A 22,178-nucleotide genomic window follows, 5' to 3' on the forward strand; every position below is an offset into this window, starting at 1 on the left:
AGGGAAGGTAGGGCAGCAGCACATGCTCATAGATTACATGACACTTTTTTCGTGTTCTGTTTATCAGTCCGCAGTTACTCCCCGGGTATCAGGGGAGTACGGTCACCGAGACAGATCGGGATCTAGAGCGGGCATGGCAACCAGCAGGGTCTCCTTCTCGCAATACCGTCTGGAAGCGGAGATCGACCGCTACAGAGCAGAGTGCCAGTGGGACAAGATACCCCCTATCGTAGAGCAACTAGTGGCCGCACGATTTCACGAAGACGGTGAGTGCTGGTGACTGACTGACTGACTACCTGTTGGATTTTTGTATAGTTTTTTAAAAAAAATTCTCAGTAAGTTTTTGTCACATGTCCGGGCAGGGATGGCAATAGTTCCGCATGTGTTGGACTTGGTACTCTGCAAGTAAGCTCAATGTCATTCCCCTACTCTGCAAACCATGAACAACTTTACTGCAGTTTGGGCGTATCTGAAGCTGTTCGTTGTCTACATCAATACCATACACTTCTCAATGGACAATGTTCAAAACACAGAACATGTTGTAATGAACATGTATTAACTGGTTGTCACTATCACTGTAACTCTTTGACCTTTTTATTATTTTCAATGTATGTGAGCCTATATATTCAAACACACCACTCAAACACTCAGTAGGTAGGCTAATGTAGCTAATTACCTCACCTGGTTAAAATAAACATGGGGTAAGGTGACATGGCTCATGACCTTGCTGCTTGCCACTGTTATTGTGTCAATAACCAAATATATTATTGGCTGAATGGAGTGCCCACTGCCCACCTGAAACTGTTTTCAACATGCTTGCAAGTGTACAGAACTCTTAATGTGTTATTCTAGACTAAAGTGTGTAGAATTCAAGTCATCCCAAGCTGGCCTGCTGTCTGCCTTGACAGTGACAGTTTTCCCTCTGTCTTGAAACTGTCGCTAGTTGTTGCAATTCAAGACAATGGTGACATCATAATCAGTCTCTGACCAGGAAGTTTGGAGATTACAACAGTGTGTTGAATATAATGTCACTTTATCCAGATGCTATGTAGAGGATTTGTTCCTCTCCTGAATAATTCATAGAAGTTATGCACCACATTAACGCTCCCAGTGAAACTGATTTGTAACACATTGCTGTTATACTGTCGTTAATGTTTTATAGAGCCGAATGATTTGTTTTATGTGTTTAGACACCATACTGCATGTCACATTATACATTTCTGCAGCCCCGATCCTCCCTTTCAGTGATTAACCTTGACTGGGACAGTCTCATAAACACGACTGGCTACAGTATGTCAGAGATGCCAGAACATAAACACCAGTCACAGACTTGGCGTCAGAACACACCACCAGAGACGGGAGAGGAGTGAGAGAAGTGAGACCTGGACCAAACAGGAAGCCTTAATCCAGAATGTGTTTACAAGTGACTTTTATTGCCATCCAGTGACTATAGTTTTAAACACCACTGGTGTTTTTTCTCGCTTCTCTCTGGGGCTTTTGGGAAATGATGCTATGATGGACTGGGTTTATTTTGGCTTCCAAAGTTGCTCACCCCTGACCTTGAACTTCCAACTTCTACACTCAGTCCACTTAACCTTCCACTACTCTGAATTCTGTCCCAATCCCCTCTGCTCTTCTCCAGATGACTACGGGACGCTGTTATTGGCCGAGGCCCTTCTGGAGGAGTGTCTACAGGACAACCTGAGTCTTTTACGCAACGCCACTCCTTTGACGGACATCAACCAGCCCAAACTGTCCCGGTCCAAGGGCTACCTCAACTCCATCCTGAGCAGGGGACGGCTGGTGGTCAGTCTGAGCATCTCCCCTTTGTGTCACCTCTTTCTACACCTCACTTCCTCCGATTGTACTCAGCTTTCTATCTCGTTAACTTATCTCACCAAGTTTCCAATGAATCTATTATTTTCACATGTACCTGTTTTCTCTATCGCTCTTCACTTAGTCTCTAGTAACAGTCTTAACAATAAAATGATGGTTCAGGCTGCCTTCCCTTGGTTTACTTACCTGTTTGTCATTGTTGTGTCAAAAACTCACAGCCCTTGTGTCGTGTCTCTCTGTGTCTGTCTGTCTGTCCCCACACAGCCCAGGCACCTGAACGAGGCTCTTCTCCTGATGGCCAAAATACACTATGTCCAGGGCTGTTACCATGACGCACAGGGCATGTGTGCAAGGGTGGGTATAGACGAGCTGACGGGGGATGAGCAGCCCCTCTACCACCTGCGTCTGCTCGCAGAGGCCTTTGTCATCAAAGGTACCAATCCTTTCATAGGCAGATACTGGGTGATATGGAATATGGAAAACACATGATGTTTGATCTGTCTGGTATTTGTTTAGTAGACAGACTAAACATTCTGAGACCTGAGAATTTTACTTGATTATGACCTATGCTAAATGGACATTCAATGCACAAAGTAAACAAATGACCAGGGCCCGTTTTCATCAAGCATCTATTCATTATAATGCAAACATCGAAACTGATCCTAGATCAACACTCGAACTCTGAGACGCTATTTGAATACGAGCCCAGAGCTACAAATGATGATTTCTATCAGGTATGCTCTGGTTTTAGTCTCCATCTGTACAGTGTTATGATTACATGGAACTCAGATATGATTTGCATACTGGCATTACTTCCTCTCCGATGAACTAGACAAAGAGAAAACCAAAGCCTGTAGACTGGCACGTTTCCCTGAAAAACACTCAAGTTGAACTGCACTGTGCATAAATGTACCTAATGATCTAGTTCCTAATCTCCCATGGAAGGAGTTATTATAGGCCTGTGATGACTATAACCTTGTATGGGTTTAGAAGTGGCCCATTCTAGGCTGTATGAATACAATCATTAGAATGAAATGCGACTGGGAAACGTCTGCTTGGTTGGAGAGATCAGTATCTCCATTCACCCCAGGTATGTTTATATGAATGTAGATCAGTGTCTCCATACACCCCAGGTATGTTTATATGAATGTAGATCAGTGTCTCCATACCCCAGGTATGTTTATATGAATATAGATCAGTATCTCCATACACCCCAGGTATGTTTATATGAATGTAGATCAGTGTCTCCATACCCCAGGTATGTTTATATGAATATAGATCAGTATCTCCATACACCCCAGGTATGTTTATATGAATGTAGATCAGTGTCTCCATACCCCAGGTATGTTTATATGAATATAGATCAGTATCTCCATACACCCCAGGTATGTTTATATGAATGTAGATCAGTGTCTCCATACCCCAGGTATGTTTATATGAATATAGATCAGTGTCTCCACACCCAAGGTATGTTCATATGAATATTGATCAGTGTCTCCATACCCCAGGTATGCTTATATGAATTTAGATCAGTGTCTCTATACCCCAGGTATGTTTATATGAATGTAGATCAGTATCTCCATACCGGAGGTATATATTTATGAGAGTAAAGATCAGTGTCTCCATACCCCAGGTATGTTCATATGAATATTGATCAGTATCTCCACACCCCAGGTATGTTTATATGAATATAGATCAGTATCTCCATACACCGCAGGTATGTTTATATGAATGTAGATCAGTATCTCCATACACCCCAGGTATGTTTATATGAATGTAGATCAGTGTCTATATACCCCAGTTATGTTCATATGAATATTGATCAGTGTCTCCATACCCCAGGTATGTTTATATGAATATAGATCAGTGTCTCCATACGCCAGGTATGTTTATATGAATATTGATCAGTGTCTCCATACCCCAGTTATGTTTATATGAATATCGATCAGTCTCTCCATACCCCAGGTATGTTTATATGAATATTGATCAGTGTCTCCATACCCCAGGTATGTTCATATGAATATTGATCAGTATCTCCACAGGTATGTTTATATGAATATAGATCAGTATCTCCATACACCCCAGGTATGTTTATATGAATGTAGATCAGTATCTCCATACACCCCAGGTATGTTTATATGAATGTAGATCAGTGTCTATATACCCCAGTTATGTTCATATGAATATTGATCAGTGTCTCCATACCCCAGGTATGTTTATATGAATATAGATCAGTGTCTCCATACGCCAGGTATGTTTATATGAATATTGATCAGTGTCTCCATACCCCAGTTATGTTTATATGAATATCGATCAGTCTCTCCATACACCCCAGGTATGTTTATATGAATATAGATCAGTATCTCCATACCCCAGTTATGTTTATATGAATATCGATCAGTCTCTCCATACACCCCAGGTATGTTTATATGAATGTAGATCAGTGTCTCCATACCCCAGGTATGTTTATATGAATATTGATCAGTATCTCTATACCCCAGTTATGTTCATATGAATATTGATCAGTATCTCCATACACCCCAGGTATGTTTATATGAATATTGATCAGTGTCTCCATACCCCAGGTATGTTTATATGAGTTTGTATCAGTATCTCCATACCCCAGGTATGTTTATATGAATATTGATCAGTATCTCCATACCCCAGGTATGTTTATATGAATGTAGATCAGTATCTCCATACCCCAGGTATGTTTATATGAATATCGATCAGTATCTCCATACCCCAGGTATGTTTAAATGAATTTAGATCAGTGTCTCCATAACCCAGGTATGTTTATATGAATATAGATCAGTATCTCCACACCCCAGGTATGTTTATATGAATATTGATCAGTATCTCCATACCCCAGGTATGTTTATATGAATATCGATCAGTATCTCCATACCCCAGGTATGTTTATATGAATATAGATCAGTGTCTCCATACCCCAGGTATGCTTATATGAATTTAGATCAGTGTCTCCATACCCCAGGTATGTTTATATGAATGTAGATCAGTATCTCCATACCGGAGGTATATATTTATGAGAGTAAAGATCAGTGTCTCCATACCCCAGGTATGTTTATATGAATATATATAATTCTCTCCATACACTCCAGGTATGTTTATATGAATGTAGATCAGTATCTCCATACCCCAGGTATGTTTATATGAATATCGATCAGTATCTCCATACCCCAGGTATGTTTATATGAATTTAGATCAGTGTCTCCATACCCCAGGTATGTTTATATGAATATTGATCAGTATCTCCATACCCCAGGTATGTTTTTATAGATTTTGATCAGTGTCTCCATACCCCAGGTATGTTTATATGAATATAGATCAGTATCTCCATACCCCAGGTATGTTTATATGAATATCGATCAGTATCTCCATACCCCAGGTATGTTTAAATGAATTTAGATCAGTGTCTCCATAACCCAGGTATGTTTATATGAATATAGATCAGTATCTCCACACCCCAGGTATGTTTATATGAATATTGATCAGTATCTTCATACCCCAGGTATGTTTATATGAATATCGATCAGTATCTCCATACCCCAGGTATGTTTAAATGAATTTAGATCAGTGTCTCCATAACCCAGGTATGTTTATATGAATATAGATCAGTATCTCCACACCCCAGGTATGTTTATATGAATATTGATCAGTATCTCCATACCCCAGGTATGTTTATATGAATGTAGATCAGTATCTCCATACCCCAGGTATGTTTATATGAATGTAGATCAGTCTCTCCATACACCCCAGGTATGTTTATATGAATGTAGATCAGTATCTCCATACCCCAGGTATGTTTTTATGAATATTGATCAGTATCTCCATACCCCAGGTACGTTTATATGAATGTAGATCAGTATCTCCATACCCCAGGTATGTTTATATGAATATTGATCAGTATCTCCATACCGGAGGTATGTTTATATGAATATAGATCAGTGTCTCCATTCCCCAGGTATGTTTATATGAATATTGGTCAGTATCTCCATACCCCAGGGATGTTTATATGAATATTGATCAGTATCTCTATACCCCAGGGATGTTTATATGAATATTGATCAGTATCTCTATACCCCAGTTATGTTCATATGAATATTGATCAGTGTCTCCATACCCCAGGTATGTTTATATGAATATTGGTCAGTATCTCCATATCCCAGGGATGTTTATATGAATATTGATCAGTATCTCTATACCCCAGTTATGTTCATATGAATATTGGTCAGTATCTCCATACACCCCAGGTATTTTTATATGAATATATATCAGTCTCTCCATACAGCCCAGGTATGTTTATATGAATATAGATCAGTGTCTCCTTACCCCATGTATGTTTATATGAATGTAGATCAGTATCTCCATACCCCAGGTATGTTTATATGAATATAGATCAGTTTCTCCATTCCCCAGGTATGTTTATATGAATATTGATCAGTATCTCCATACCCAAGGTATGTTCATACAAATATTTGTCCGTGTCTCCATAGTATACCCCAGGTATGTTTATATGAATTTAGATCAGTTTCTCCATACCCCAGGTATGTTTATATGAATATAGATCAGTATCTCCATACCACAGGTATATATTTATTTGAGTAAAGATCAGTGTCTCCATACCCCAGGTATGTTTATATGGATGTCGATCAGTGTCTCCATACCCCAGGTATGTTTATATGAATGTAGATCAGTATCTCCATACCCCAGGTATGTTTATATGAATATCGATCAGTATCTCCATACCCCAGGTATGTTTAAATGAATTTAGATCAGTGTCTCCATAACCCAGGTATGTTTATATGAATATAGATCAGTATCTCCACACCCCAGGTATGTTTATATGAATATTGATCAGTATCTCCATACCCCAGGTATGTTTATATGAATATCGATCAGTATCTCCATACCCCAGGTATGTTTATATGAATATAGATCAGTGTCTCCATACCCCAGGTATGCTTATATGAATTTAGATCAGTGTCTCCATACCCCAGGTATGTTTATATGAATGTAGATCAGTATCTCCATACCGGAGGTATATATTTATGAGAGTAAAGATCAGTGTCTCCATACCCCAGGTATGTTTATATGAATATATATAATTCTCTCCATACACTCCAGGTATGTTTATATGAATGTAGATCAGTATCTCCATACCCCAGGTATGTTTATATGAATATCGATCAGTATCTCCATACCCCAGGTATGTTTATATGAATTTAGATCAGTGTCTCCATACCCCAGGTATGTTTATATGAATATTGATCAGTATCTCCATACCCCAGGTATGTTTTTATAGATTTTGATCAGTGTCTCCATACCCCAGGTATGTTTATATGAATATAGATCAGTATCTCCATACCCCAGGTATGTTTATATGAATATCGATCAGTATCTCCATACCCCAGGTATGTTTAAATGAATTTAGATCAGTGTCTCCATTCCCCAGGTATGTTTATATGAATATTGGTCAGTATCTCCATACCCCAGGGATGTTTATATGAATATTGATCAGTATCTCTATACCCCAGGGATGTTTATATGAATATTGATCAGTATCTCTATACCCCAGTTATGTTCATATGAATATTGATCAGTGTCTCCATACCCCAGGTATGTTTATATGAATATTGGTCAGTATCTCCATATCCCAGGGATGTTTATATGAATATTGATCAGTATCTCTATACCCCAGTTATGTTCATATGAATATTGGTCAGTATCTCCATACACCCCAGGTATTTTTATATGAATATATATCAGTCTCTCCATACAGCCCAGGTATGTTTATATGAATATAGATCAGTGTCTCCTTACCCCATGTATGTTTATATGAATGTAGATCAGTATCTCCATACCCCAGGTATGTTTATATGAATATAGATCAGTTTCTCCATTCCCCAGGTATGTTTATATGAATATTGATCAGTATCTCCATACCCAAGGTATGTTCATACAAATATTTGTCCGTGTCTCCATAGTATACCCCAGGTATGTTTATATGAATTTAGATCAGTTTCTCCATACCCCAGGTATGTTTATATGAATATAGATCAGTATCTCCATACCACAGGTATATATTTATTTGAGTAAAGATCAGTGTCTCCATACCCCAGGTATGTTTATATGGATGTCGATCAGTGTCTCCATACCCCAGGTATGTTTATATGAATGTAGATCAGTATCTCCATACCCCAGGTATGTTTATATGAATATCGATCAGTATCTCCATACCCCAGGTATGTTTAAATGAATTTAGATCAGTGTCTCCATAACCCAGGTATGTTTATATGAATATAGATCAGTATCTCCACACCCCAGGTATGTTTATATGAATATTGATCAGTATCTCCATACCCCAGGTATGTTTATATGAATATCGATCAGTATCTCCATACCCCAGGTATGTTTATATGAATATAGATCAGTGTCTCCATACCCCAGGTATGCTTATATGAATTTAGATCAGTGTCTCCATACCCCAGGTATGTTTATATGAATGTAGATCAGTATCTCCATACCGGAGGTATATATTTATGAGAGTAAAGATCAGTGTCTCCATACCCCAGGTATGTTTATATGAATATATATAATTCTCTCCATACACTCCAGGTATGTTTATATGAATGTAGATCAGTATCTCCATACCCCAGGTATGTTTATATGAATATCGATCAGTATCTCCATACCCCAGGTATGTTTATATGAATTTAGATCAGTGTCTCCATACCCCAGGTATGTTTATATGAATATTGATCAGTATCTCCATACCCCAGGTATGTTTTTATAGATTTTGATCAGTGTCTCCATACCCCAGGTATGTTTATATGAATATAGATCAGTATCTCCATACCCCAGGTATGTTTATATGAATATCGATCAGTATCTCCATACCCCAGGTATGTTTAAATGAATTTAGATCAGTGTCTCCATAACCCAGGTATGTTTATATGAATATAGATCAGTATCTCCACACCCCAGGTATGTTTATATGAATATTGATCAGTATCTCCATACCCCAGGTATGTTTATATGAATATCGATCAGTATCTCCATACCCCAGGTATGTTTATATGAATATAGATCAGTGTCTCCATACCCCAGGTATGCTTATATGAATTTAGATCAGTGTCTCCATACCCCAGGTATGTTTATATGAATGTAGATCAGTGTCTCCATACCCCAGGTATGTTTATATGAATGTAGATCAGTATCTCCATACCGGAGGTATATATTTATGAGAGTAAAGATCAGTGTCTCCATACCCCAGGTATGTTTATATGAATATATATAATTCTCTCCATACACTCCAGGTATGTTTATATGAATGTAGATCAGTATCTCCATACCCCAGGTATGTTTATATGAATGTAGATCAGTCTCTCCATACACCCCAGGTATGTTTATATGAATGTAGATCAGTATCTCCATACCCCAGGTATGTTTTTATGAATATTGATCAGTATCTCCATACCCCAGGTATGTTTATATGAATGTAGATCAGTATCTCCATACCCCAGGTATGTTTATATGAATATTGATCAGTATCTCCATACCCCAGTTATGTTTATATGAATATAGATCAATGTCGCCATTCCCCAGGTATGTTTATATGAATATTGGTCAGTATCTCCATACCCCAGGGATGTTTATATGAATATTCATCAGTATCTCTATACCCCAGTTATGTTCATATGAATATTGATCAGTGTCTCCATACCCCAGTTATGTTTATATGAATATTGATCAGTATCTCCATACCCCAGTTATGTTTATATGAATATTGATCAGTATCTCCATACCCCAGGTATGTTTATATAGATTTTGATCAGTGTCTCCATACCCCAGGTATGTTTATATGAATATTGATCAGTATCTCCATACACCCCAGGTATGTTTATATGAATATAGATCAGTATCTCCATACCCCAGGTATGTTTATATAGATTTTGATCAGTGTCTCCATACCCCAGGTATGTTTATATGAATGTAGATCAGTATCTCCATACACCCCAGGTATGTTTATATGAATGTAGATCAGTATCTCCATACCCCAGTTATGTTTATATGAATATTGATCAGTATCTCCATACCCCAGGTATGTTTATATGGATGTCGATCAGTGTCTCCATACCCCAGGTATGTTTATATGAATGTAGATCAGTATCTCCATACCCCAGGTATGTTTATATGAATATCGATCAGTATCTCCATACCCCAGGTATGTTTAAATGAATTTAGATCAGTGTCTCCATAACCCAGGTATGTTTATATGAATATAGATCAGTATCTCCACACCCCAGGTATGTTTATATGAATATTGATCAGTATCTCCATACCCCAGGTATGTTTATATGAATATCGATCAGTATCTCCATACCCCAGGTATGTTTATATGAATATAGATCAGTGTCTCCATACCCCAGGTATGCTTATATGAATTTAGATCAGTGTCTCCATACCCCAGGTATGTTTATATGAATGTAGATCAGTATCTCCATACCGGAGGTATATATTTATGAGAGTAAAGATCAGTGTCTCCATACCCCAGGTATGTTTATATGAATATATATAATTCTCTCCATACACTCCAGGTATGTTTATATGAATGTAGATCAGTATCTCCATACCCCAGGTATGTTTATATGAATATCGATCAGTATCTCCATACCCCAGGTATGTTTATATGAATTTAGATCAGTGTCTCCATACCCCAGGTATGTTTATATGAATATTGATCAGTATCTCCATACCCCAGGTATGTTTTTATAGATTTTGATCAGTGTCTCCATACCCCAGGTATGTTTATATGAATATAGATCAGTATCTCCATACCCCAGGTATGTTTATATGAATATCGATCAGTATCTCCATACCCCAGGTATGTTTAAATGAATTTAGATCAGTGTCTCCATTCCCCAGGTATGTTTATATGAATATTGGTCAGTATCTCCATACCCCAGGGATGTTTATATGAATATTGATCAGTATCTCTATACCCCAGGGATGTTTATATGAATATTGATCAGTATCTCTATACCCCAGTTATGTTCATATGAATATTGATCAGTGTCTCCATACCCCAGGTATGTTTATATGAATATTGGTCAGTATCTCCATATCCCAGGGATGTTTATATGAATATTGATCAGTATCTCTATACCCCAGTTATGTTCATATGAATATTGGTCAGTATCTCCATACACCCCAGGTATTTTTATATGAATATATATCAGTCTCTCCATACAGCCCAGGTATGTTTATATGAATATAGATCAGTGTCTCCTTACCCCATGTATGTTTATATGAATGTAGATCAGTATCTCCATACCCCAGGTATGTTTATATGAATATAGATCAGTTTCTCCATTCCCCAGGTATGTTTATATGAATATTGATCAGTATCTCCATACCCAAGGTATGTTCATACAAATATTTGTCCGTGTCTCCATAGTATACCCCAGGTATGTTTATATGAATTTAGATCAGTTTCTCCATACCCCAGGTATGTTTATATGAATATAGATCAGTATCTCCATACCACAGGTATATATTTATTTGAGTAAAGATCAGTGTCTCCATACCCCAGGTATGTTTATATGGATGTCGATCAGTGTCTCCATACCCCAGGTATGTTTATATGAATGTAGATCAGTATCTCCATACCCCAGGTATGTTTATATGAATATCGATCAGTATCTCCATACCCCAGGTATGTTTAAATGAATTTAGATCAGTGTCTCCATAACCCAGGTATGTTTATATGAATATAGATCAGTATCTCCACACCCCAGGTATGTTTATATGAATATTGATCAGTATCTCCATACCCCAGGTATGTTTATATGAATATCGATCAGTATCTCCATACCCCAGGTATGTTTATATGAATATAGATCAGTGTCTCCATACCCCAGGTATGCTTATATGAATTTAGATCAGTGTCTCCATACCCCAGGTATGTTTATATGAATGTAGATCAGTATCTCCATACCGGAGGTATATATTTATGAGAGTAAAGATCAGTGTCTCCATACCCCAGGTATGTTTATATGAATATATATAATTCTCTCCATACACTCCAGGTATGTTTATATGAATGTAGATCAGTATCTCCATACCCCAGGTATGTTTATATGAATATCGATCAGTATCTCCATACCCCAGGTATGTTTATATGAATTTAGATCAGTGTCTCCATACCCCAGGTATGTTTATATGAATATTGATCAGTATCTCCATACCCCAGGTATGTTTTTATAGATTTTGATCAGTGTCTCCATACCCCAGGTATGTTTATATGAATATAGATCAGTATCTCCATACCCCAGGTATGTTTATATGAATATCGATCAGTATCTCCATACCCCAGGTATGTTTAAATGAATTTAGATCAGTGTCTCCATAACCCAGGTATGTTTATATGAATATAGATCAGTATCTCCACACCCCAGGTATGTTTATATGAATATTGATCAGTATCTCCATACCCCAGGTATGTTTATATGAATATCGATCAGTATCTCCATACCCCAGGTATGTTTATATGAATATAGATCAGTGTCTCCATACCCCAGGTATGCTTATATGAATTTAGATCAGTGTCTCCATACCCCAGGTATGTTTATATGAATGTAGATCAGTGTCTCCATACCCCAGGTATGTTTATATGAATGTAGATCAGTATCTCCATACCGGAGGTATATATTTATGAGAGTAAAGATCAGTGTCTCCATACCCCAGGTATGTTTATATGAATATATATAATTCTCTCCATACACTCCAGGTATGTTTATATGAATGTAGATCAGTATCTCCATACCCCAGGTATGTTTATATGAATGTAGATCAGTCTCTCCATACACCCCAGGTATGTTTATATGAATGTAGATCAGTATCTCCATACCCCAGGTATGTTTTTATGAATATTGATCAGTATCTCCATACCCCAGGTATGTTTATATGAATGTAGATCAGTATCTCCATACCCCAGGTATGTTTATATGAATATTGATCAGTATCTCCATACCCCAGTTATGTTTATATGAATATAGATCAATGTCGCCATTCCCCAGGTATGTTTATATGAATATTGGTCAGTATCTCCATACCCCAGGGATGTTTATATGAATATTGATCAGTATCTCTATACCCCAGTTATGTTCATATGAATATTGATCAGTGTCTCCATACCCCAGTTATGTTTATATGAATATTGATCAGTATCTCCATACCCCAGTTATGTTTATATGAATATTGATCAGTATCTCCATACCCCAGGTATGTTTATATAGATTTTGATCAGTGTCTCCATACCCCAGGTATGTTTATATGAATATTGATCAGTATCTCCATACACCCCAGGTATGTTTATATGAATATAGATCAGTATCTCCATACCCCAGGTATGTTTATATAGATTTTGATCAGTGTCTCCATACCCCAGGTATGTTTATATGAATGTAGATCAGTATCTCCATACACCCCAGGTATGTTTATATGAATGTAGATCAGTATCTCCATACCCCAGTTATGTTTATATGAATATTGATCAGTATCTCCATACCCCAGGTATGTTTATATAGATTTTGATCAGTGTCTCCATACCCCAGGTATGTTTATATGAATGTAGATCAGTATCTCCATACCACAGGTATGTTTATATGAATATAGATCAGTCTCTCCATACACCCCATTCATGTTTATATGAATTTAGATCACTGTCTCCATACCCCAGGTATGTTTATATGAATATATATCAGTCTCCCCATACACTCCAGGTATGTTTATATGAATGTAGATCAGTATCTCCATACCCCAGGTATGTTTTTATGAATATTGATCAGTATCTCCATACCCCAGGTACGTTTATATGAATGTAGATCAGTATCTCCATACCCCAGGTATGTTTATATGAATATTGATCAGTATCTCCATACCGGAGGTATGTTTATATGAATATAGATCAGTGTCTCCATTCCCCAGGTATGTTTATATGAATATTGGTCAGTATCTCCATACCCCAGGGATGTTTATATGAATATTGATCAGTATCTCTATACCCCAGGGATGTTTATATGAATATTGATCAGTATCTCTATACCCCAGTTATGTTCATATGAATATTGATCAGTGTCTCCATACCCCAGGTATGTTTATATGAATATTGGTCAGTATCTCCATATCCCAGGGATGTTTATATGAATATTGATCAGTATCTCTATACCCCAGTTATGTTCATATGAATATTGATCAGTATCTCCATACACCCCAGGTATTTTTATATGAATATATATCAGTCTCTCCATACAGCCCAGGTATGTTTATATGAATATACATCAGTGTCTCCTTACCCCATGTATGTTTATATGAATGTAGATCAGTATCTCCATACCCCAGGTATGTTTATATGAATATAGATCAGTTTCTCCATTCCCCAGGTATGTTTATATGAATATTGATCAGTATCTCCATACCCAAGGTATGTTCATACAAATATTTGTCCGTGTCTCCATAGTATACCCCAGGTATGTTTATATGAATTTAGATCAGTTTCTCCATACCCCAGGTATGTTTATATGAATATAGATCAGTATCTCCATACCACAGGTATATATTTATGTGATTAAAGATCAGTATCTCCACACCCCAGGTATGTTTATATGAATATTTATCAGTATCTCCATACCCCAGGTATGTTTATATGAATATCGATCAGTATCTCCATACCCCAGGTATGTTTATATGAATATAGATCAGTGTCTCCATACCCCAGGTATGCTTATATGAATTTAGATCAGTGTCTCCATACCCCAGGTATGTTTATATGAATGTAGATCAGTATCTCCATACCCCAGGTATGTTTATATGAATATAGATCAGTTTCTCCATTCCCCAGGTATGTTTATATGAATATTGATCAGTATCTCCATACCCAAGGTATGTTCATACAAATATTTGTCCGTGTCTCCATAGTATACCCCAGGTATGTTTATATGAATTTAGATCAGTTTCTCCATACCCCAGGTATGTTTATATGAATATAGATCAGTATCTCCATACCACAGGTATATATTTATTTGAGTAAAGATCAGTGTCTCCATACCCCAGGTATGTTTATATGGATGTCGATCAGTGTCTCCATACCCCAGGTATGTTTATATGAATGTAGATCAGTATCTCCATACCCCAGGTATGTTTATATGAATATCGATCAGTATCTCCATACCCCAGGTATGTTTAAATGAATTTAGATCAGTGTCTCCATAACCCAGGTATGTTTATATGAATATAGATCAGTATCTCCACACCCCAGGTATGTTTATATGAATATTGATCAGTATCTCCATACCCCAGGTATGTTTATATGAATATCGATCAGTATCTCCATACCCCAGGTATGTTTATATGAATATAGATCAGTGTCTCCATACCCCAGGTATGCTTATATGAATTTAGATCAGTGTCTCCATACCCCAGGTATGTTTATATGAATGTAGATCAGTATCTCCATACCGGAGGTATATATTTATGAGAGTAAAGATCAGTGTCTCCATACCCCAGGTATGTTTATATGAATATATATAATTCTCTCCATACACTCCAGGTATGTTTATATGAATGTAGATCAGTATCTCCATACCCCAGGTATGTTTATATGAATATCGATCAGTATCTCCATACCCCAGGTATGTTTATATGAATTTAGATCAGTGTCTCCATACCCCAGGTATGTTTATATGAATATTGATCAGTATCTCCATACCCCAGGTATGTTTTTATAGATTTTGATCAGTGTCTCCATACCCCAGGTATGTTTATATGAATATAGATCAGTATCTCCATACCCCAGGTATGTTTATATGAATATCGATCAGTATCTCCATACCCCAGGTATGTTTAAATGAATTTAGATCAGTGTCTCCATTCCCCAGGTATGTTTATATGAATATTGGTCAGTATCTCCATACCCCAGGGATGTTTATATGAATATTGATCAGTATCTCTATACCCCAGGGATGTTTATATGAATATTGATCAGTATCTCTATACCCCAGTTATGTTCATATGAATATTGATCAGTGTCTCCATACCCCAGGTATGTTTATATGAATATTGGTCAGTATCTCCATATCCCAGGGATGTTTATATGAATATTGATCAGTATCTCTATACCCCAGTTATGTTCATATGAATATTGGTCAGTATCTCCATACACCCCAGGTATTTTTATATGAATATATATCAGTCTCTCCATACAGCCCAGGTATGTTTATATGAATATAGATCAGTGTCTCCTTACCCCATGTATGTTTATATGAATGTAGATCAGTATCTCCATACCCCAGGTATGTTTATATGAATATAGATCAGTTTCTCCATTCCCCAGGTATGTTTATATGAATATTGATCAGTATCTCCATACCCAAGGTATGTTCATACAAATATTTGTCCGTGTCTCCATAGTATACCCCAGGTATGTTTATATGAATTTAGATCAGTTTCTCCATACCCCAGGTATGTTTATATGAATATAGATCAGTATCTCCATACCACAGGTATATATTTATTTGAGTAAAGATCAGTGTCTCCATACCCCAGGTATGTTTATATGGATGTCGATCAGTGTCTCCATACCCCAGGTATGTTTATATGAATGTAGATCAGTATCTCCATACCCCAGGTATGTTTATATGAATATCGATCAGTATCTCCATACCCCAGGTATGTTTAAATGAATTTAGATCAGTGTCTCCATAACCCAGGTATGTTTATATGAATATAGATCAGTATCTCCACACCCCAGGTATGTTTATATGAATATTGATCAGTATCTCCATACCCCAGGTATGTTTATATGAATATCGATCAGTATCTCCATACCCCAGGTATGTTTATATGAATATAGATCAGTGTCTCCATACCCCAGGTATGCTTATATGAATTTAGATCAGTGTCTCCATACCCCAGGTATGTTTATATGAATGTAGATCAGTATCTCCATACCGGAGGTATATATTTATGAGAGTAAAGATCAGTGTCTCCATACCCCAGGTATGTTTATATGAATATATATAATTCTCTCCATACACTCCAGGTATGTTTATATGAATGTAGATCAGTATCTCCATACCCCAGGTATGTTTATATGAATATCGATCAGTATCTCCATACCCCAGGTATGTTTATATGAATTTAGATCAGTGTCTCCATACCCCAGGTATGTTTATATGAATATTGATCAGTATCTCCATACCCCAGGTATGTTTTTATAGATTTTGATCAGTGTCTCCATACCCCAGGTATGTTTATATGAATATAGATCAGTATCTCCATACCCCAGGTATGTTTATATGAATATCGATCAGTATCTCCATACCCCAGGTATGTTTAAATGAATTTAGATCAGTGTCTCCATAACCCAGGTATGTTTATATGAATATAGATCAGTATCTCCACACCCCAGGTATGTTTATATGAATATTGATCAGTATCTCCATACCCCAGGTATGTTTATATGAATATCGATCAGTATCTCCATACCCCAGGTATGTTTATATGAATATAGATCAGTGTCTCCATACCCCAGGTATGCTTATATGAATTTAGATCAGTGTCTCCATACCCCAGGTATGTTTATATGAATGTAGATCAGTGTCTCCATACCCCAGGTATGTTTATATGAATGTAGATCAGTATCTCCATACCGGAGGTATATATTTATGAGAGTAAAGATCAGTGTCTCCATACCCCAGGTATGTTTATATGAATATATATAATTCTCTCCATACACTCCAGGTATGTTTATATGAATGTAGATCAGTATCTCCATACCCCAGGTATGTTTATATGAATGTAGATCAGTCTCTCCATACACCCCAGGTATGTTTATATGAATGTAGATCAGTATCTCCATACCCCAGGTATGTTTTTATGAATATTGATCAGTATCTCCATACCCCAGGTATGTTTATATGAATGTAGATCAGTATCTCCATACCCCAGGTATGTTTATATGAATATTGATCAGTATCTCCATACCCCAGTTATGTTTATATGAATATAGATCAATGTCGCCATTCCCCAGGTATGTTTATATGAATATTGGTCAGTATCTCCATACCCCAGGGATGTTTATATGAATATTGATCAGTATCTCTATACCCCAGTTATGTTCATATGAATATTGATCAGTGTCTCCATACCCCAGTTATGTTTATATGAATATTGATCAGTATCTCCATACCCCAGTTATGTTTATATGAATATTGATCAGTATCTCCATACCCCAGGTATGTTTATATAGATTTTGATCAGTGTCTCCATACCCCAGGTATGTTTATATGAATATTGATCAGTATCTCCATACACCCCAGGTATGTTTATATGAATATAGATCAGTATCTCCATACCCCAGGTATGTTTATATAGATTTTGATCAGTGTCTCCATACCCCAGGTATGTTTATATGAATGTAGATCAGTATCTCCATACACCCCAGGTATGTTTATATGAATGTAGATCAGTATCTCCATACCCCAGTTATGTTTATATGAATATTGATCAGTATCTCCATACCCCAGGTATGTTTATATAGATTTTGATCAGTGTCTCCATACCCCAGGTATGTTTATATGAATGTAGATCAGTATCTCCATACCACAGGTATGTTTATATGAATATAGATCAGTCTCTCCATACACCCCATTCATGTTTATATGAATTTAGATCACTGTCTCCATACCCCAGGTATGTTTATATGAATATATATCAGTCTCCCCATACACTCCAGGTATGTTTATATGAATGTAGATCAGTATCTCCATACCCCAGGTATGTTTTTATGAATATTGATCAGTATCTCCATACCCCAGGTACGTTTATATGAATGTAGATCAGTATCTCCATACCCCAGGTATGTTTATATGAATATTGATCAGTATCTCCATACCGGAGGTATGTTTATATGAATATAGATCAGTGTCTCCATTCCCCAGGTATGTTTATATGAATATTGGTCAGTATCTCCATACCCCAGGGATGTTTATATGAATATTGATCAGTATCTCTATACCCCAGGGATGTTTATATGAATATTGATCAGTATCTCTATACCCCAGTTATGTTCATATGAATATTGATCAGTGTCTCCATACCCCAGGTATGTTTATATGAATATTGGTCAGTATCTCCATATCCCAGGGATGTTTATATGAATATTGATCAGTATCTCTATACCCCAGTTATGTTCATATGAATATTGATCAGTATCTCCATACACCCCAGGTATTTTTATATGAATATATATCAGTCTCTCCATACAGCCCAGGTATGTTTATATGAATATACATCAGTGTCTCCTTACCCCATGTATGTTTATATGAATGTAGATCAGTATCTCCATACCCCAGGTATGTTTATATGAATATAGATCAGTTTCTCCATTCCCCAGGTATGTTTATATGAATATTGATCAGTATCTCCATACCCAAGGTATGTTCATACAAATATTTGTCCGTGTCTCCATAGTATACCCCAGGTATGTTTATATGAATTTAGATCAGTTTCTCCATACCCCAGGTATGTTTATATGAATATAGATCAGTATCTCCATACCACAGGTATATATTTATGTGATTAAAGATCAGTATCTCCACACCCCAGGTATGTTTATATGAATATTTATCAGTATCTCCATACCCCAGGTATGTTTATATGAATATCGATCAGTATCTCCATACCCCAGGTATGTTTATATGAATATAGATCAGTGTCTCCATACCCCAGGTATGCTTATATGAATTTAGATCAGTGTCTCCATACCCCAGGTATGTTTATATGAATGTAGATCAGTATCTCCATACCGGAGGTATATATTTATGAGAGTAAAGATCAGTGTCTCCATACCCCAGGTATGTTTATATGAATATATATAATTCTCTCCATACACTCCAGGTATGTTTATATGAATGTAGATCAGTATCTCCATACCCCAGGTATGTTTATATGAATATCGATCAGTATCTCCATACCCCAGGTATGTTTATATGAATTTAGATCAGTGTCTCCATACCCCAGGTATGTTTATATGAATATTGATCAGTATCTCCATACCCCAGGTATGTTTTTATAGATTTTGATCAGTGTCTCCATACCCCAGGTATGTTTATATGAATATAGATCAGTATCTCCATACCCCAGGTATGTTTATATGAATATCGATCAGTATCTCCATACCCCAGGTATGTTTAAATGAATTTAGATCAGTGTCTCCATAACCCAGGTATGTTTATATGAATATAGATCAGTATCTCCACACCCCAGGTATGTTTATATGAATATTGATCAGTATCTCCATACCCCAGGTATGTTTATATGAATATCGATCAGTATCTCCATACCCCAGGTATGTTTATATGAATATAGATCAGTGTCTCCATACCCCAGGTATGCTTATATGAATTTAGATCAGTGTCTCCATACCCCAGGTATGTTTATATGAATGTAGATCAGTATCTCCATACCGGAGGTATATATTTATGAGAGTAAAGATCAGTGTCTCCATACCCCAGGTATGTTTATATGAATATATATAATTCTCTCCATACACTCCAGGTATGTTTATATGAATGTAGATCAGTATCTCCATACCCCAGGTATGTTTATATGAATATCGATCAGTATCTCCATACCCCAGGTATGTTTATATGAATTTAGATCAGTGTCTCCATACCCCAGGTATGTTTATATGAATATTGATCAGTATCTCCATACCCCAGGTATGTTTTTATAGATTTTGATCAGTGTCTCCATACCCCAGGTATGTTTATATGAATATAGATCAGTATCTCCATACCCCAGGTATGTTTATATGAATATCGATCAGTATCTCCATACCCCAGGTATGTTTAAATGAATTTAGATCAGTGTCTCCATAACCCAGGTATGTTTATATGAATATAGATCAGTATCTCCACACCCCAGGTATGTTTATATGAATATTGATCAGTATCTCCATACCCCAGGTATGTTTATATGAATATCGATCAGTATCTCCATACCCCAGGTATGTTTATATGAATATAGATCAGTGTCTCCATACCCCAGGTATGCTTATATGAATTTAGATCAGTGTCTCCATACCCCAGGTATGTTTATATGAATGTAGATCAGTATCTCCATACCGGAGGTATATATTTATGAGAGTAAAGATCAGTGTCTCCATACCCCAGGTATGTTTATATGAATATATATAATTCTCTCCATACACTCCAGGTATGTTTATATGAATGTAGATCAGTATCTCCATACCCCAGGTATGTTTATATGAATATCGATCAGTATCTCCATACCCCAGGTATGTTTATATGAATTTAGATCAGTGTCTCCATACCCCAGGTATGTTTATATGAATATTGATCAGTATCTCCATACCCCAGGTATGTTTTTATAGATTTTGATCAGTGTCTCCATACCCCAGGTATGTTTATATGAATATAGATCAGTATCTCCATACCCCAGGTATGTTTATATGAATATCGATCAGTATCTCCATACCCCAGGTATGTTTAAATGAATTTAGATCAGTGTCTCCATAACCCAGGTATGTTTATATGAATATAGATCAGTATCTCCACACCCCAGGTATGTTTATATGAATATTGATCAGTATCTCCATACCCCAGGTATGTTTATATGAATATCGATCAGTATCTCCATACCCCAGGTATGTTTATATGAATATAGATCAGTGTCTCCATACCCCAGGTATGCTTATATGAATTTAGATCAGTGTCTCCATACCCCAGGTATGTTTATATGAATGTAGATCAGTGTCTCCATACCCCAGGTATGTTTATATGAATGTAGATCAGTATCTCCATACCGGAGGTATATATTTATGAGAGTAAAGATCAGTGTCTCCATACCCCAGGTATGTTTATATGAATATATATAATTCTCTCCATACACTCCAGGTATGTTTATATGAATGTAGATCAGTATCTCCATACCCCAGGTATGTTTATATGAATGTAGATCAGTCTCTCCATACACCCCAGGTATGTTTATATGAATGTAGATCAGTATCTCCATACCCCAGGTATGTTTTTATGAATATTGATCAGTATCTCCATACCCCAGGTATGTTTATATGAATGTAGATCAGTATCTCCATACCCCAGGTATGTTTATATGAATATTGATCAGTATCTCCATACCCCAGTTATGTTTATATGAATATAGATCAATGTCGCCATTCCCCAGGTATGTTTATATGAATATTGGTCAGTATCTCCATACCCCAGGGATGTTTA

At 36.7% G+C, this 22,178-nt stretch overlaps 1 protein-coding gene across 2 annotated transcripts in view; it reads left to right on the forward strand.

The window, feature by feature from the left end:
• Window positions 1-22,178, forward strand: part of ttc7a (tetratricopeptide repeat domain 7A) — a 67,944-nt gene that overhangs the window by 1,742 nt on the left and 44,024 nt on the right. For both annotated transcript variants that reach the window (XM_090216664.1, XM_090216665.1), the window contains exons 2-4: window positions 68-266; window positions 1,643-1,806; window positions 2,101-2,269. In XM_090216664.1, the coding sequence (XP_090072790.1) occupies window positions 134-266; window positions 1,643-1,806; window positions 2,101-2,269 (466 nt within the window). In that variant the 5' untranslated portion in view covers window positions 68-133. The remainder of the gene's footprint in view (window positions 1-67; window positions 267-1,642; window positions 1,807-2,100; window positions 2,270-22,178) is intronic.

This window comes from Oncorhynchus mykiss, chromosome 23 (assembly GCF_057628025.1).
Source record: "Oncorhynchus mykiss isolate SJ-2025 chromosome 23, ASM5762802v1, whole genome shotgun sequence".
Classification (NCBI taxonomy): domain Eukaryota; kingdom Metazoa; phylum Chordata; class Actinopteri; order Salmoniformes; family Salmonidae; genus Oncorhynchus; species Oncorhynchus mykiss.